General features: G+C 32.3%; 1 protein-coding gene across 13 annotated transcripts in view; it reads left to right on the plus strand.

Annotated features, from left to right (window-relative positions):
* The window catches only part of Arms (Ankyrin repeat-rich membrane spanning), a 70503-nt gene that overhangs the window by 44033 nt on the left and 8839 nt on the right, over positions 1-17631 (plus strand). For 10 of the 13 annotated variants that reach the window (XM_088183331.1, XM_088183337.1, XM_088183327.1 and 7 more), the window contains exons 2-15: positions 7468-7599; positions 11861-12058; positions 12119-12228; positions 12296-12516; positions 12590-12747; positions 13058-13405; positions 13472-13769; positions 14128-14335; positions 14396-14533; positions 14598-14765; positions 15324-15437; positions 15506-15707; positions 17351-17530; positions 17609-17631. The exon at positions 17609-17631 is cut by the window's right edge and continues 172 nt beyond it. In XM_088183331.1, coding sequence (XP_088039457.1) covers positions 7468-7599; positions 11861-12058; positions 12119-12228; positions 12296-12516; positions 12590-12747; positions 13058-13405; positions 13472-13769; positions 14128-14335; positions 14396-14533; positions 14598-14765; positions 15324-15437; positions 15506-15707; positions 17351-17530; positions 17609-17631 — 2498 coding nt within the window. Of the gene's footprint in view, positions 1-6395; positions 7062-7467; positions 7600-11860; positions 12059-12118; positions 12229-12295; positions 12517-12589; positions 12748-13057; positions 13406-13471; positions 13770-14127; positions 14336-14395; positions 14534-14597; positions 14766-15323; positions 15438-15505; positions 15708-17350; positions 17531-17608 lie in introns of all 13 variants that reach the window. The other 3 variants (XM_088183325.1, XM_088183326.1, XM_088183336.1) reach the window with 1 other exon arrangement.

The raw sequence follows: 17631 nt of genomic DNA on the forward strand, positions 1-17631 counted from the left end.
AACAAATATATTCGAATATTGTAATATTTTATCATTTATTGTTTAAAATTCAAATAGTTGAAAATAACAAATATTGTTAATTAATTTATTTATTGTGAATCTTCAGATACGATAAAAATTGAAAAACACTATGGTTTACGTGACTTTATTGTCCCATCTTTAGTTTTCAAATGTCACTGGCAATCCCTAATGCTGGGCGGTTCTAGTGTTTTGTTTATATAACATTTATTTAGATATTTTATTTTGTAATGCTGCCTTCTATCATTTCTATATCTCCAAGATTTGTTCCTGAAATTCCAAATATCTGAAAGGCAGAAAAGGTTTCTTATAGCTTATCTATTAATTCATCGGTTGAGTTGCGTTAAGTATATTATTTTAAAAATCAAAAGTATGACGCTATGGGAGAAAGGTTAAAAACAGCTATTCTAAATAATAATTTTACTGTTCGAAAAGAACCTATAAATGAGTCATATCTTTCATATGCTTCAGTTCTGACTATGAATATACTAAGGTTTAAGATTTTCATATTTGTTGTTGGTTTAAAATTGCTTTATATTGGTTCAAGGTTCGCGTGCCAGGAATTTCACATGCGTGCGTTTTTAATAATTCCATGGCCTCGTGTATGGTTCTTTTACTACAAGAGTTGAAATATGTGATGTATTTTATAATCGTCAGTCTTGTTTACTCACTTATAGAAGAAACACACGATATATGTACATGTATATTATTTTCTCGGCTGCTTCTCCAATCCCAGTTTTGTACACAAAATCGGTAATTTTATTTTATTTTTCCTAAATTCAAACTCCTTTACCATAAACCTAATTTACTTATATTTATGTTATTTGTATTAAAGCAGACTCAAAAAACTGATACCGAGACAAAAGTGCTTCGGAACAATGGCTGTTCATAAATTTCAGGGAATTAGATCTCATTAGATCTTCTTCGAATAACTTTTGAATAGTACTGTTTATTGTTAAGAGACCCATATTTTTTATTTAAATCACGGTGCAGTGAAAATTCCCATATTAAATCACGTGCTTTTCCATGATCAAAGCTTTTTGTAGTGGTATACTAATAAGATTTGGATGACAATCGATGAGTCGCTCCTTATCCCGCATATTTGTTTGGTGTGCCATGTTTAATAAACGGAAGCAAAAAATGTTTAAAATTAAATAATGGTAATTTTAATTTATTAAAAATATTTTTTTATGTATATTTTATATAACATAACATTCCAAACTTATTATTTTTAAGTTACATATATTAAAAATAACTATATTGAGAATAGTTAATATATCTTTTATCAACAATAAAATACTAAAAATAGATTCGAAAAAAATCAAAAGTTAAATTTATAACTCAAAAAGTTAAGCGTCCGGTATTTACACACTTGATAGCTGCGGTACCTCACGATAGTGAGTGACCGACAGCAAGTGTTTTTTTTTCTACTTCTTAAACCACTCGTTTAAACTATGTTTTGTAATTAAATGTTAATCGTATGTTTATATACGATCACAAAACATATTTTTAAAACTAGATCTTAACCACTGATCCAAAACAAGGTGATTTTTCCGTTACATAAACTTAATCATTTCTTAGCACTATTATATATTGTATTACGTACAAGTATTTTCTCAATTATGCTTATTACATTTCGTATCCACTAGAGATAGTTAAATGCGTTATTTTACGAGTTTCGCATTGAACATTTTGAATATTTTACCTCTAATATCCACTCGCTAAGTCTGCTTATTACAGTTGCGAGATTACGACGTTCGCTTGTCCTTATGTAGCTTATAGTAATATATAGTGTTTTAAGGAAAAAAGTGCTTTCGAACATATATTTGCCTAAAGGTTGTTTATCATGTATAACATTCTGAATCAAGGTAGAGACGAGAGTATAAATGTTATAGTGTTAGCTAGGTTGGATTATTAGAATTTATATTAGGACACAATGAAGTACGTATTATCATTGTGGATTTTATGTGTCAGAGTGAGTACCTATTCTTATTATTATTTATATATTATTTAAGTCTTATGATTGTGTAAATATTTTGAAAAATGTGCTCAAACCTTTAGATGTGTTAGTTTTTGCTAAAAACCAATTATTGCATTTGAGTAATTTTTATTTCACTTTCTAAGCTTTAATTTTTTTTTTTTTGGAGGAGCTCAGAAAGATTTTTTGCAACAACTTTTGGGAATTGTTACTGCATGTACCTCTTGTGTATGTACCCTAGTCTTAGAAACGCATTTAAAATATTTGCAACTCTTATGCGACAGAACTGGTTAAATCGATTCTCACGCCATACCCGCGGTTTTTTCTGTTGGAACTCGTGACGAATGCAATGTCATATAAAAACTAAAAACAATATATAAATCTAAATTCGATCGTAGATTTAGTACACCGAGTCCGGATAATCTGGCGATGAAACATTTTATAAATATTCTGCCAGCGGCTTTGACGAATGGTGAACGGGTTTATTTCGACCAATTAGGCCGTATAGTAAATCTGGGGCGTGTATATTTCTTCATGTTGACAATCTATTTAATAAATGGTGGCTTTACGGTATCTTTATTTGAATGGATGAGAATAAAACTATTTTACATGATAATGCCAAATAATTTATTATCTGTGCGTTTAATTTTAGACAATAATATTGTTCAGACGTGACAGAATCACAGTTGATTACACGTAAGTACTAACTTATGGGGGGTTCTCATATCGCGTTTTATTAAACTGCTGATTTTTCTCGAGGGTTGATTCCTAAAGCGCATTTGTTCAGTTAATACATACATAATTCACGAGGGGTCTTGTACAACTCATTTATCTTTTCTAAAATCTGTGGCGATCTCTACTTATGGGAGTTCTCGTTTCGTGTTTTTGCTCTTTATGGTTCATAAATCGTATTTATTAATGTGAATTATATCATTCAGACGTGACAGAAAGTTATGATTTTTTTTTAATTATGCTATTTGTATAAGACAAAGGCTATATAAATGCTACTTTACCTTTACGGGATTCTCGTGAAAAACATTTTTTTACGTCATTGAAGTTTGAAAATATATTTATGAGGTTTCTCATATTTTTTCTCAAAGGCCATAAAGAGCCTTTGTTTCGATCAAATATGTTGTTGAGACGTAACGAACGATCATAGAAATGTTAGCCATAATAATTAATGGTTTAAACCAAAGTTTTAGGGTCTCGTAATTTTTTTCGTATTTAAAAGTCTGTAGCAACCTGTACTTCTGGGGGTTCTCATATCACGTTTTGTTCAAAAGCTGATTTTGATTCATGATGTGCATTTATTGAATTAATTTTATAAAAATGGAATTATTTAGGATTTCTTATTTTTATTTTATTAAATGCGTAAGCCCAATGTGTTACAACGGGATAAATCTGTAACAGCTAAGTAAGTCAATTATATATAATGAATACCTACAAGTAAGTATTAACCACTCGGTGACATCTATATTAATAATTATAAATTATTATGTATAATATAATTTATAACCAATAGCTGGGGCTGATTTTTTTTTATAATAGCGCATTTTTTATAAATAAAAAATCGAGTGCCGCTGCTGGGGCTCGAACCCGCTACCTCAGAGTTACTAGTCTGAGATGTTACGGACTACGCTATTCCGTCCTTGATATATTATAATACAAACAGAAAAGGAAAGTAGACTTGGGTGTATTTAAATAAAATTAACATATTATAAATATATACAGTTTTTTATATTACATATACAAGATTATGGATGTTGTATTGATCGCTCTGCTATGTAATATATGACGTTTGAGTTTAATGTTAACGCTTCAAAACTTCTAAAGGTCGCGAAATTGATATTTCACATTGTCAGAGATTAGAGATTAAATTAAACTAGTATTTTTTTTACTTATTTTATTATGAATGTGAATTAATTGAATTTTAGTTAAAAAATAGTAAAATTTATATAAGAAATTATAGATTTTTTTTTCTTGATTTTGCTGTAACAAACTGGTCAATTTCGTCGTTTTTAATTTTTACTTGATAATTTGACGTGTTTTCTTTGCTGCTCAGTGTTGCCATATAGTGAAATTCTAGTCCAGGTCAAAAGCAATCAAATCCAAAACGCTATATTAAGACTTTTTATTACAATATTACGAGTTGGAATCGAATAAAGCACATCTAAACCGAATTTTGCCCAATAGGAGAGCGCAAAAACCAATTATCTCTTCTCAGAAGTCAAAAATTCACGTCGAAAGCAATAAAATCGTGCCGTCGCCGTCGCAATGGGAACGCTCAGTAACGAGCGCCGACACGATTTTATTGCTTTTGACGTAAATTTTTGACCTCTGAGAAGTGATAATTGCTTTTGCGCTCTCATATTGACCTAAATTCGATTTGAATTAAACAGACAAAATGTGGAGCAATATGTGAGATGCGATGTATATCTGTTCTTATACTTCCGCTTATTTTCTTCTCAGAGATGAGTTGGCTAAGTTTGTATTTTGGACTTGACCTAATGAAAGTTCTAAAACTATAATTAGTTTTAGAACTTTCATTAGGTTAGGTTTGGGTTTGAACATCAAATAAACGTTTCGCAACTGTCAAATTGAGTTTCATAGACATTTTAAAGCAGCATATTAGCGTATATCAGTTAAATTATATTTTCGCTATAAAAATATTTATCTACTGGTGAAAATATATCTTTATCAAAAAATACACATTCGCTGTAACATTTATACGTCCGATGTAAATAAAAAATTCTGTTCAAACCAAAACCTAACCTAAACTAATTAACCGTATCAAATTTATAGTGGAAACAATTTAATCTAAAGTGCAATTATATATTTCCTTTTTAGTATTTAGCATTTTATATAATTTGTATTCTGTTACGAGATTGAATCTACTTTTGTTGTAGTTTTTGTAAAAAAAATTGTAAATATCATGATAATAAATTTATATTTTGATATTAATGTTATTTCTATTTATTTGTATACAAAATTTTTTTTTTTCAATACAAATAAATATATTTTTTTTATTTATTTTAAATTTTTTTTGAATTATTTTAAAGAAAAAGTTAAAAAAAGTGGTAAAAAAATATTCAAAATAGAAATTAAAATAATAAAAAACTGGAGAAAAAAGTATAGTTTTATAATATATATTAAAATACTGTAAAAATTAAAATAAAATACTTTTTTCCCACTTTTATATACAGAAATCTATTTAATTCTTGCGGAATTTTTGTGTATTATTTTATTATATTTTGTGAATCATCTATAAATAAAATAATTAAATATGATACATTCATGTGTATGACGGAATATTTGAGACATCAGCATTTATTTATGACCCATTAAGAACAAACTAATAGGAAAATATGTTATAGTTAAATTATTATTCACTAAATATAAAAACGTGCTATTCAGTTATTTAGCTGACATAAAAGTGATTTTGATGCCAACAGCTTTTTGATTTTTATCTTCATAAGTTGAGTTTATATTTGATTTTTTATAGTCTTTTAAATATATATTTATTCTATGAATAATTCGAAACAAGAAAATCCGGAAAATTGTCGCAATTTCAAAATAGTCCACGATGTTTACACTTCAACTTTAGAGTTGACAAATAAGATGTAAAATTCTGCTTTTAAATACTATTTTTTGGAAATTAACTGGAAAACAATTTCCTTAAAATTGCTCTAATTAGCGTCGTTAGGAAGTGGTCATAGTTTAGTTATTTTCCAACTGTTGAATCAGATGGTAGGTTAGTGATCTTGGCCATGGATGCCATTGAGACTATTTCCAAGAGAGTGACAATGCGAAATCGGAATAGCTATACAGTTGTAAGTTTTTATATGTATTTAAAAAAACAATCAATTGAATATTTCACGGTCACGTAAAAACAATTTGAGCATCTTCGATATTATTATATTATCTAATGAGTCTTGACTATGTTTTGGCATGGACCACACATGTGAACGTAATTAATAGTTTCGTGGAAGGATAACTGAAAACTTCATGTAAATTATCATGACTAATATTTGTGCAGTGACAATGAGGTTGTAATCGTTTTAAAAACTGACCGCGACTAATTTGAACCAATTTCCAAGATCGCGTAGACCAGTTTTTGAACCGTTCTCTATCTAAACCTATTACGCCAATATGGTATCTGGCTGCTTAATCGCTTTTAGTCATTTATAAAACCTAGTCTAGATCGATTTATCTTGTCTTTACCGTCAGCTCGTTTAGAATGCCTCACTTAAGATTGGCTAAAATTGTACTATCGACATTTGTGAGTGTTTTCATAAAAAAATAATACCCATCGTACTGATCGTTCATCTCGGTTGCCAGATACCATTTGGCAGGGAGTGTTATTGGTCGCGGAAAATGTCAATACTTTTACTTCTTCTAGACTGCGGCTAATCGCTAGCTAAGAAAAACTTGTAGGAGTTTATTTTTTGACCGCAATACATTCTTGGATCGGCTGTGTGGATGCCAGTGCTTGAGCCATTCCGGTGTCGAAGCGACGATGTCCCGCAGCTAGATGATGTCAAACAAAAAGAGTCATATGCACGTGTGCACCGCGCTCATAGGTAGCATACACAAGCCTAAGAATGTCGCCCGACCGCCAATCCATTTCGACGAAGTGGCACCAGCCCAACACAACGAATCGCAGAGGCTCTCGATCCTATCCGAAGAGACGTCTAAGACGAGTACGCCGTCGCCTAGCTTGCATTCGTCCGAATCAGACATTCCTATATCTGATAAGAGTAGCTTAGAAGACAAGGAAGATCCACAGTTCGAGTCCAAGCGAAAGAGAGTCAAGAGCAATAGTATCTGCGTGGGACCTTCGAACACGAGCCCTTTGAATACACCGAGGCGGAGAGGTGCCTCGTTTCTACATCTACATCTACCCGAGTTCGGTAGCACCAGTCATCCCGGACCTCAATCGGCTCCTCATTTTCATATACCGACCCTCACCATCACAGCGCCTTCTTCGGAATCTGCAGCTTCCAGGAAGCTGAGCAGCGCTTTCCACGGTTTGGGTGCCTTCGGTCTGCGGCGACACTCCAACACGGTCAGTCTGGAGCTGGAACCGGCGATGCTGTAGTCTAGATACCTAACAATGCTATATACAACAAAACGGAAGTGTTGTTATGTGCACTCGACCGGTCGCCGTCGTGTTTTTTTTTTGCTTATTCAAAAAGCTTTCACACTAAATTTTACATGCATGCGCCTGACTTATCAGCTTTTGAGTCTCACACAAAAAACCTTTTAGAAAGTGTACGATATCAAAGAAAATGTGTATATATTAACGTAGCTCAACTCACAAATGGAATTGTATGAGTATTGGCTACTTTTGAAATACGCTACCCTACGAATTAACAATGTGTTTCTGTTGCATCAGTGTGTTTTGTACATTATGTCTGTTTTTATAATGTTTTATTTTTGTTATTAATCATGATTTTTTTTGTATATTCCAGAGCTTGCACCGCACGGAATCGATGGTTTCACTCTGCTTCCGTTCACTGTCGGCTCTCATCAAAGAGAATAATCTAGGAGCACTACAGGCGTTTCTATCCAACAAGCAAGTGTTGATAGACGATAAAGATGAAGTTAGTACTTTTTTCAAAATCTTTTATTTACTCTTAAAAATTATTTGTACCAAATATACTTAGTTTTGTTATTATGAAGGCGTTACACTTAGATAATTCATCAGTGATTCGTCTCATTTATAACAGGGCTTCGATCCGGAATTGAACCGAAAACCGGAAAAACCGTTATTTTTGCCGGAACGAAAATATTTGGAACAAATTATAATTTTTAAAGAAATCAATTTCAATCATAAATAAACAAGCACAATCATATAGTGAAACATCCGATGAAAAGGTAGTCGATTTAGAGTTTTTTTAAGAAGTAAAGAATTGGCAATAGAAACATAGATTTCCTGATTCTTGAGATGTGGACGTTCAATTCATATTGTATTACTATAACCATGTACCAAGAGTAGACAAAAAAATTTGTTTGTGTTAAGAGTGCTTTCTTTGGTTTAATCCACCGTACACACTTGTGTACACCTGTTCGAAGCGTGATTTGGTATTTTCTTTCTATGATTATTATGGAAGTAATTACTTATTTCGAAACTATACGGATTTGAAAAAATTATTTAGGTGAGATGTTTTTATCGTTTTTTATTATATATATATTAAAATATTTTGACTCGTTTTTTTATTATTATGTATATTTAGACTCGACTATAACGCGAGATACTATTAGTATAACAATATTTTTCAATTACCATGTGCTAGGTAATATTTTATTGCCCTGTACACAAGCGTGTACAATGGGCATCTTGATACACTGTATCATGTTGTTAAATAATAAAATGTTCAAAGTGAGACCGTTGTGCTATCTCATTCAGAGAAACTCGTGCCAATGGTGAGTTTTTCATGAAAATTTGTCTGTGAATGATTAAATACTTTGGCCGTCATTCAGGCATACAATTCATTATGGGAAAACCTGTGCGGTTCGGTTATCGGAATTGGACTGCAAAAGTTCAGACGGTTACTGCTACGCATTCAATGTTTATTGCGGCAAGTCTACAGAAGTTTCTGCTGATCCTCTCAGCTTCAGAATCGTAAATCTGCTGGCCGATTGTCCCAAATGTCACAATGGAAACCAATTTTGACAGTGTCTGGTAAAAGTGAAAAGATGATGCAAGGTTCAAAAGCAAAAGGTAGAACTCAATATCACAAGAATGTTCATAAATTACAACAGAGGAATGGGTGGGGTCCACCAAATGGATCAGTTCATCTGCCTATAAGAAGAAAAAATTGGTGGTGAGAAATCTTTACCTACTTACTGGATATGGCCATTTGTAATGCTTGGCGAATGCATGTTTTACTCAGCAAGACTGGACAGGTGACTAATCTTCAGATGGACGATTGCTAGAGAGTACATACGACGTACAAAAACGAAAATCAACAAGCTAAAAAATAACAGTCACAACCCCGAGCGCAACGAAAAACCATTGCGTTGTGTTATTTGCCACAACCGAGGTCACTGCCGTTGCGGACTATAAGAAAACGTTGTGTTGAGCGAACATGCTTTAAACAGTTTTACTCCTAAACCGCCCATTGTACACAGCTGTGTACACCCCTTTATTTTTAAAATTATATGTATTTGTCTAAATTTTTTTTCCCAGTGTTTTACTTTGCTCAGTATGTCGTAATAAATAACAATAAAAAATTTATTTATTTTAATAATTAGAGGAAATTTTCATATTCTTTAATTATAAATAAATATAGCTAAGAATCCTGTATAATTCAACGGTGAATATACGAATATGCTTTGTTTACATATGTTTCCTTGAATAAATTATATCCTTATCATATATTATATATTTATAGTTCTAATTAATTATTATTATTTATATTATATTATTGTAACAAATAATATAGTTTGCTTATAAACAATAGAAGAAATAAAATGTTTAAAAATATGATTTAATACAAATAAAAATATTTAAAAAATAATCACGAACCGAAAATCGTAAAAACCGATATTTATTCCGGAACGAAAACCAGAACCGAACGGATATATATTTTTTAAATAAACCAGAACGAAAAAAATAATGGTTCAACGCCCTGCTTTATATCACTTTAGTCTGTAACAATCTTGAAACAGGATCTTTAATTTGAAACAGCTGCTAGGCCAAATATTCTTTCATGATTAGGAAAATCCAAAAAAATCAGAGGTCATTTAATTTTTATTCTTTCTTAGCGCTGAGTAAGAGGAAATATATTAATAAGAGCGTTACGAATTTTAGATTATGATTCGCTTTGATCTCGTTGTGATACATTGCCAAGCTTTTTTAAATTTCCGTGAATGATCCTTTTATTCTCGAAAATTTCCAACTTCAGGAGCATCTTCAAGCAAGACTTTCAAAAGGAACGATATTTGGGGGGGAAGGAGGGTTTCCCCCCTTCCCTTAAATTTGGCCAGAAAAATGCATGTCTCTTAATGAAATATTATGAATTTTAATAAAATGGAAATATTAAAAAAACGCCCACTGACTGGAAATATTAAAAAAACGCCCACTGACTGGCTAAGTTTTACCGCTCGTTGCCGAGCGTTCCCACTGCGACAGCGCGACACAAATTTTTTGCTTTTGGCGTGAATTTTTGACTCCTTAGAAGTGATAATATTTTTTGCGCCCTCCTATTGACCAAAATTCTGTTTGGATATACTTTAACCAATACTCTCATATCAGAAGTCCGTAGTAATATCGGTAAGGATAGCTATTATATTTTTAAAATATAGTGTAATATCAAACATCTCATGTGAGATGAGTTGGCTTAGTTTGTATTTAGCACTTGACCTAATGATAGTTCTAAAACTATAATTAGTTGTAGAACTAAACTACATTAGATTAGGTTTGGATTTGAACAGCAAATGGACGTTTCGCAATTGTTAAATTTCAGACATTTTAGAGCAGCATATAATTTCACTAGCGCCTATTATTTCAATTATATTTTTGCTAGTAGAAATATATATCTACTGTTGAAAATGTATTAGGACTTTACTAGTGAAAACATACCTTCACTAAAAAAATACACATTCACTGTAACATTTGTACATCGCATGTGAATAAATAATAATAAGTACCTAATTGTAAATATTGCTACATATGAAAATTTGAAATCAGTTAAACTATATTTTTACTAGTAGAAATATATATCTATTGGTGAAAATGTATTTGGACTTCACTAGTGAAAATATAACTTTACTGAAAAATACACATTCACTGTAACATCTACCGATGAAAATGTATTCCGATATGATTTTACTGAAATTACACATTTTGAAAGATATTTTCGGGATAAATTCAAGACTGTTTTTTTTTAGATTTTCTTTTAGGGATAGGGACGTCATTTCAGCTCTTTTCTAATATTTAAATTTCATTAAGATTCATAGAATTTAATTAAATGACATTTATTTTTCTGGCCAAATTCAAGGGAGGAGTGGCAAATTCTCCACCCCTCCCCCAAAATACATTTTTGTAGAATTGTAATTGTACAAAATCAACACAGGTATTCGTTTAGTTAGTTCTCTTCCCACGCTAATGGTCTGGCACAACGTAACTCATTTTACAAACAAAAGTTTCTTTAATGTCTGAATATGCTATATATATTATATAATACAAAACATCCAGACGACACTACCTACGGAGGAACAGTTCCAAATTCATACATCTACCGGACCTGAACATGTCAATGGTGAAAGAAGAGCTCTACAAGAAAAACAAAATATAAAGAAATACTAACGAACCATCCTAATCAGCTTGCGAAGGATTTAACAAAAATACAATACAGGAAACGTCTGAAGAGAAAGGAAATCTTATAAAGTAAAGACTAAAATGATATCTTCAGCTGCGAAATGAATCGCTGATGGACGACTCATCCACTTGCCACTAAACGGGCAAACAAATTGTTTATTGTCCCATAAGGACAGATTACAAATTTTACATATTAAAAAAAGCTCCCTTATTTGTTTTTTTCCTTGGGATTTGGCCAACATCCCGATAAAACAGTGGTCCGATTAAGCGGAATATACTGTAAGTTAAAAATTACACTTGAAGATTCTTTCCTCGAAATAAGTTCTAAACGTTTTTATTTGTGGTGTTGCTTCGTGCTCATTTGTATAATAATAATATATTATTAATAAATAAAAGATGAGAAAAGAACACTTTTTAAATTTTTTATTAATTTTTAATTTACCGAGAATAATGTTTATTTTTTTCTATGCAGGGGAGATGCTTTTTATAGGTTTAGAAATAGAGAAATGCTTGTTAAAAAATTGGCATATTTTTTGTAGAATGGCACAACTGCTCTCATGGTGGCGTGCGAACACGGAAGTCCATCGATGGTCACAGAACTACTGGCACACGGTGCCGACCCGAACGCCGAAGACAATGACGGCTGGACCGGATTGTTATTGGCAACCAAGCTTGGCCGACTGAACATTTGCGTGGATCTTTTAAATCATGGCGCCAATGTAGATCATCAAGAAATGGTAAAATAATTAATTCTACATACATTTAACTTTGAATAAAAAAATATTTATATAATAAAGGGAGGCTGGACTCCGTTGATCTGGGCATCGTATAAAGGACACGAAGAGATAGTCACCTTGCTTTTGGAACGAGGCGCTGATGTTAACGCACACGGTAGTTATCATATAAGGTAGGAAGATTTATAAATTCTTCAACTATGATTGATCAATAGATCTTATGTAGAATGTTTCTTTTAGTTCATTAATCTGGGCCGCAGGACGGGGCCATTCATCTATAGTAGAACGTTTATTGTCGTCTGGAGCTAGGCCTAACAGTGGTGATAAATATGGCACTACTGCTTTAGTATGGGCCGCAAGAAGAGGCGATAGTGTGTCTGCTAAAGCGTTGCTCGGAGCCGGAGCTTTACCGGATCAAGCTGGGATGTACTCTTGGACTGCTCTGTTGCAAGCTACTCAAGGTTTTTTTTTTATATTTCATATAAAAAATTTGCTTTGTGGATGTAATTATATTTGTTATGGTTTTATTTACAGGAAATTATATAGATATAGTTCAAATGCTGTTAGAACACAAACCAAATGTGAATGCTCTGGATAAGGACGGATGTACTGCGCTCACGCTGGCGTGTAAAGAAGGTTACTTTGAAATAGCAGTGGCGCTACTTAATTCCGGAGCATATATTAATATTCAGGTTAGTGTGCTTCGTCAGGCCAGTGTTACCGGAGTGTCTTCAAATTTTTGTCATAATAAAACCTAAATAAATTCATATATAAATGGGCCCTACAGTACTCCCCCCTAGCAATTTATAATTACGAAATTCAACTTGGAAGAGAGAAGGAGGCCTTGACCTTGCTGCTCTACACACAGTGAGGTCGGTGGAGCTGGTTTTGAAAATTATAAAATTAATTAAAAAAAAACAAAAGAAAGAATCGGATACATTTTTAATGAGCTTTTTTGATATTTGGATCATTAAACTTTTCAAGAATTGATATCTATTTCAGGATCGTGGCGGAGATACTTGTCTCATTCATGCTGTTAAAGGCGGTCACCACTCTATCGTAGAAGCATTATTGAAAAAATACGCAGACGTCGACGTTTTGGGCAAAGATAGGAAAACGTCCGTATACAACTCTGTTGAAAAAGGCCACGTAGGAATATTAAAGCTCTTATTGCTATCTAATCCTGATCTTGAATTAGCTACAAAAGAAGGCGATACTCCTTTATTACGCGCCGTTCGATCTAGAAACACAGAAATGGTTCAACTGCTCCTGGACAAGAAAGCCAAAGTGAACGTCGCCGATAAGCGAGGAGACACCTGCTTGCATATAGCAATGAGAGCGAGATCAAAAGTGAGACTCTTTTGCTGATATTTTATTTATGAAATGACTATTTTATTAATTTAAATATATTTTTAGGCCATCGTTGAAATATTGTTAAGGAATCCGAAAGACAGTCAACTGTTGTACAGACCAAACAGAGCAAAAGAGACTCCATACAACATTGATATGAACTATCCGAAAACAATTTTAGGCCAAATATTCGGCGCAAGGCGATTGAATACCAATGATGATAACGAGAGCATGTTAGGTTATGAATTGTACAGTAGCGCTTTAGCAGATATGCTCTCAGAGCCTAGCTTATCAATGCCTATCACCGTCGGCTTATATGCTCGCTGGGGCTCTGGAAAATCATTTTTACTTAATAAGCTAAGAGGTATATATATTTTTATTGCTGTCAGAATTGCTCATTATATTCCTTATCATCCAGTTATTACTTCTATAGATTGTGCACTGTATACACAAAATATCACATTCATACGCATAGCACTTTTTACTTATTATGTGACAATTCTCAAAGAATCATTGAATCATTATGATAAAGTTTGAAGCGGAAAGTATTGCCAATCAAACATTGATCTTTATATTGACAAAGTCACATGTCTACATATGTAAGATCAATGGGGACAGAACACGTCCTTGAATGTGATATATCATGTAGTTTTTATATGTATGATTATAACAATAGTACTCCAAATCACTCATAAAAATAAGACTTCTATCTTATCTTTTAGAGGAAATGAAGAATTTCGCTAGACAATGGATCGAATTAGGGTGGCAATGGAGCTGGGCGGTTGCTTGGGGTCTTTGGCACTGCGCTATAGCTGGAGGCACCATAGCGCACTTAGGAGGAGCATCGTGGGGCTTATCTCTCGCTACCTCGGCCTTACTCTTCATACTTTTTTACTTTATACTGATGGCTTTGTGGTTCGCCAGTCGCAAGTGAGTGTCCAATGTCATAATCACAATCAATTCATATGCAATAATACTTTATTTTTGCAGATACGAATGGGCATGGCCTTATACTGTGATGTTAGCTTTAAGTAACAAATTTAACTCGCTCCAATTAGTGTTACAAGTTGTTTTCTGTCATCCGCCTGGTCCACAATGTACTCACACGTTACCGTCTCAACCAGTCAGGTATATTTCAATTCAATGCTTCTTGTTATAATACTTATTTAATATACATTATTTTATTTCTCAGATTCCATTTTACCGATCAAGCTAAAAGTAGTACGCAAGAAGGCGAGGCATCGGTCATACAAATGTTGGTTAGTCTTTCGGACGCTTTAGAAAATCAATACGGACGTTTATGCACTAGGTTATATAGGGCTTTTAGACCAAAACCAATTCGTTCCACTGCCAACTGGAGGTATGTATATAATTTATTAACCCATTATTTATTATTGCTTAAAAAAATCTCACATTTCCACTGTTATTTAATGGTAATTAATAATAATTAAAAATAAAATTTATTCATGATACATAATTATATTAAAAATTAAAAATTCCGTCTGGTAAAAGAACTAATGTACATAATTTTGTTTTATTTTCTATTTTAAACCATTTTCTGTAATTTCATTTCTAATTTTGACATTCAGTAGAATGAAAAGTGCAGTGAAACGGTTTTTATGTACATTACAATACTAATATTTATGGTATTTTAAATAATTATTTCATGTGTGTTAACCGTAGAGTAATGAAATAAATAGAGGCGGCGACACATACTAAAAAATCGTGCAAAAAATCTAATAAGAATTTTGAATGTTGGATATAAAGTGTCTTATATTATATATTTAAATATATTTTATGATTCACTAATACTTTTTAGATTTGTAATAGATATATATTACATAATTATTATAAAAAATAGCATGGCTTAATTTGCATATAATCCATCTTGCTCATATATTATTTATGTAAATTTCAGATGGCGTCGTATTTGTTGCATTCCTAACATTATGGCGTTCGAGGTGTGTTTTCTTTGTGCCATTGTCGGCATATGTGTATTAGTAGTTTTTTTATCTCAGAATCACAGCGAATCGTGAGTACCTAATTTATAAATTATTTTTATTTTTATGATATAATTTATTATTTTTATTATGCTTTTAGCGAGCTGTCGATATTTAAGGCGGTGTTGATGGGTATTGCGGCTCTATTATCGGTCGCGATTGTAGCTAATTTACATACTTTAGGACGAATGGGAGCTGCTTTAGTTTTTTCTCCGAGATCGCACATCAAACGCAACGTAGATAAACAACCTGAAGGATTTTTACAAGCGCTTCGGCCAGAAGTCGCACTGCTTACAGATATGGTAAATATTATAGGGGATGTAGTATGTGTCATATATAACATGTAAAAGTCCCAGAAGGTACTCCAGCTAGGGATTGCAATAATACCAGTATTGACAAAATAACAAAAAATAATCCGAGTACCACTCGCATGTTTATTGATTAGCAAAATCAAAACATTCGAAAATCCCGGCAACTATTGTTTCGATATATTGAATATTTTAATTAAAACACTCGCGCAATATTTATTTAAATATAATTATTGAGACTTACTTATTGCTAATATTTAACTGAATTTATTTTCACTTCGCCAGCCATCCTTATCATTAAAAGGGTATTTCATTAATTTCTCTGTTACATAACGGAATTACTGAGAACTGTTAAATATCGTTAGATTTGCCTGAGCTAAACAAATATATTTATTTTATATTGACACGTCGTGTACAGGCGGCCCTAGACTTTCGGACGTTCGACTTTCGCACAATTCGCTATTTCGCACATTTAAAAAAAAACAATTTTTTTTAATTTTTTTTTTTTTTAATTAAATAAAATATAAACACGAGTGAGAAACGAAAAAACTTGTGTTGATACAAACAAAAATAAATCAAGGACTCATAAACTACACACGATTCAAGACAAAGATGGAAATTATTAGACGTTCTGATTGCGGTGAATCTTTTGCTTCAATCGGACGTTCGTATGATACAAACAGGTCTACGATATGTTCAATTTTGCAAAATAAAAATATAATTAAGAAATACGTTCAAAATTGTGGAAAATAAAGATATATTTCCGCAATCTTTAAAGATATGTTTCCAAAAAAACACAGCAGAAAAAAACATGGATGAAATGGAAAATCTTTGTCTTCGTGGATCGATGACCAACATCAAAAAGATGTCCCTCTGAGTATTTCAATTATTCAAGCAAAAGCTCTTAGTTTGCACAAAGATTGGAAGGATAAATTAAAAAAATATTTTAACACGGTCTTTCAAGCAAGTAATGGTTGGTTTTACAATTTTAAAATGAGGTATTCTTTTTATAATATTAAATTTACTAGAGAATCGCCTGATGCGGATAAAGATGCTGCAAAAGAATTTATTTTCTAATTATCCAAAATTATTGAAAATGTAGAATATTCCTCTAGCCAAATATTTAATGTAGATGAGACAGGTTTATTTTGGAAAACACTTGAAAAAGATTAATGAAGCCTTCACGCGCCTTGACAAGTTTTTAAATATTATAGAAGGTTGTGATCCCAATGGAGAACGCATATCTCAAATGCGTAGGGCGATCAATAAAAACATAGCATGTTATAAAATACTATATGAAGAATAGTGGAAAACAGTTAACTCTTAATAACTTTTCAAAGGAAACACTCGCAAACCCCACTTAAACGTGTCTCTTAAACGCCTCTTAAACATCTTATATTTACTTGATAAATAAATATTTTAAAATACACACAATTTCAATTTTTTTTACTTCCCTCGACTTTCGTACATTCAACATTCGCACACATTTTCAGGAACCAATTATGTGCGAAAGTCGAGGGCCGCCTGTATATACAAAATACAAAAAAGTTGTTGAGAGGTGGTGTCAGCAATCCATTGATGATTTTTTTATTTTAAATAATCAGATTTAAATTATATATATAAATATTTTTATTCAGGTCAAGTGTTTAGATGCCTTCACCGGACAACAAACTCGCCTAGTTGTTTTAGTTGACGCGTTAGACAGTTGCGAACAAGACAGGGTACTTATAGTTTTGAATGCTATCCACACACTGTGTTCAGAACAACATAGTCCGTTCGTAATAATCCTAGCCATAGATCCGCATATAATTAGTAAGGTATGAACCTTGATTTAAAATTATAAAAAGTATTTTTAAAGATAAATAAAACAATACTCATAAAAATATTTATTATAGGCAGTGGAAGTGAATAGTAAAAG

The sequence above is a fragment of the Plectrocnemia conspersa genome, unplaced genomic scaffold, assembly GCF_051122295.1.
Source record: "Plectrocnemia conspersa isolate PC_06_02 unplaced genomic scaffold, ASM5112229v1 ptg000003l, whole genome shotgun sequence".
NCBI lineage: Eukaryota > Metazoa > Arthropoda > Insecta > Trichoptera > Polycentropodidae > Plectrocnemia > Plectrocnemia conspersa.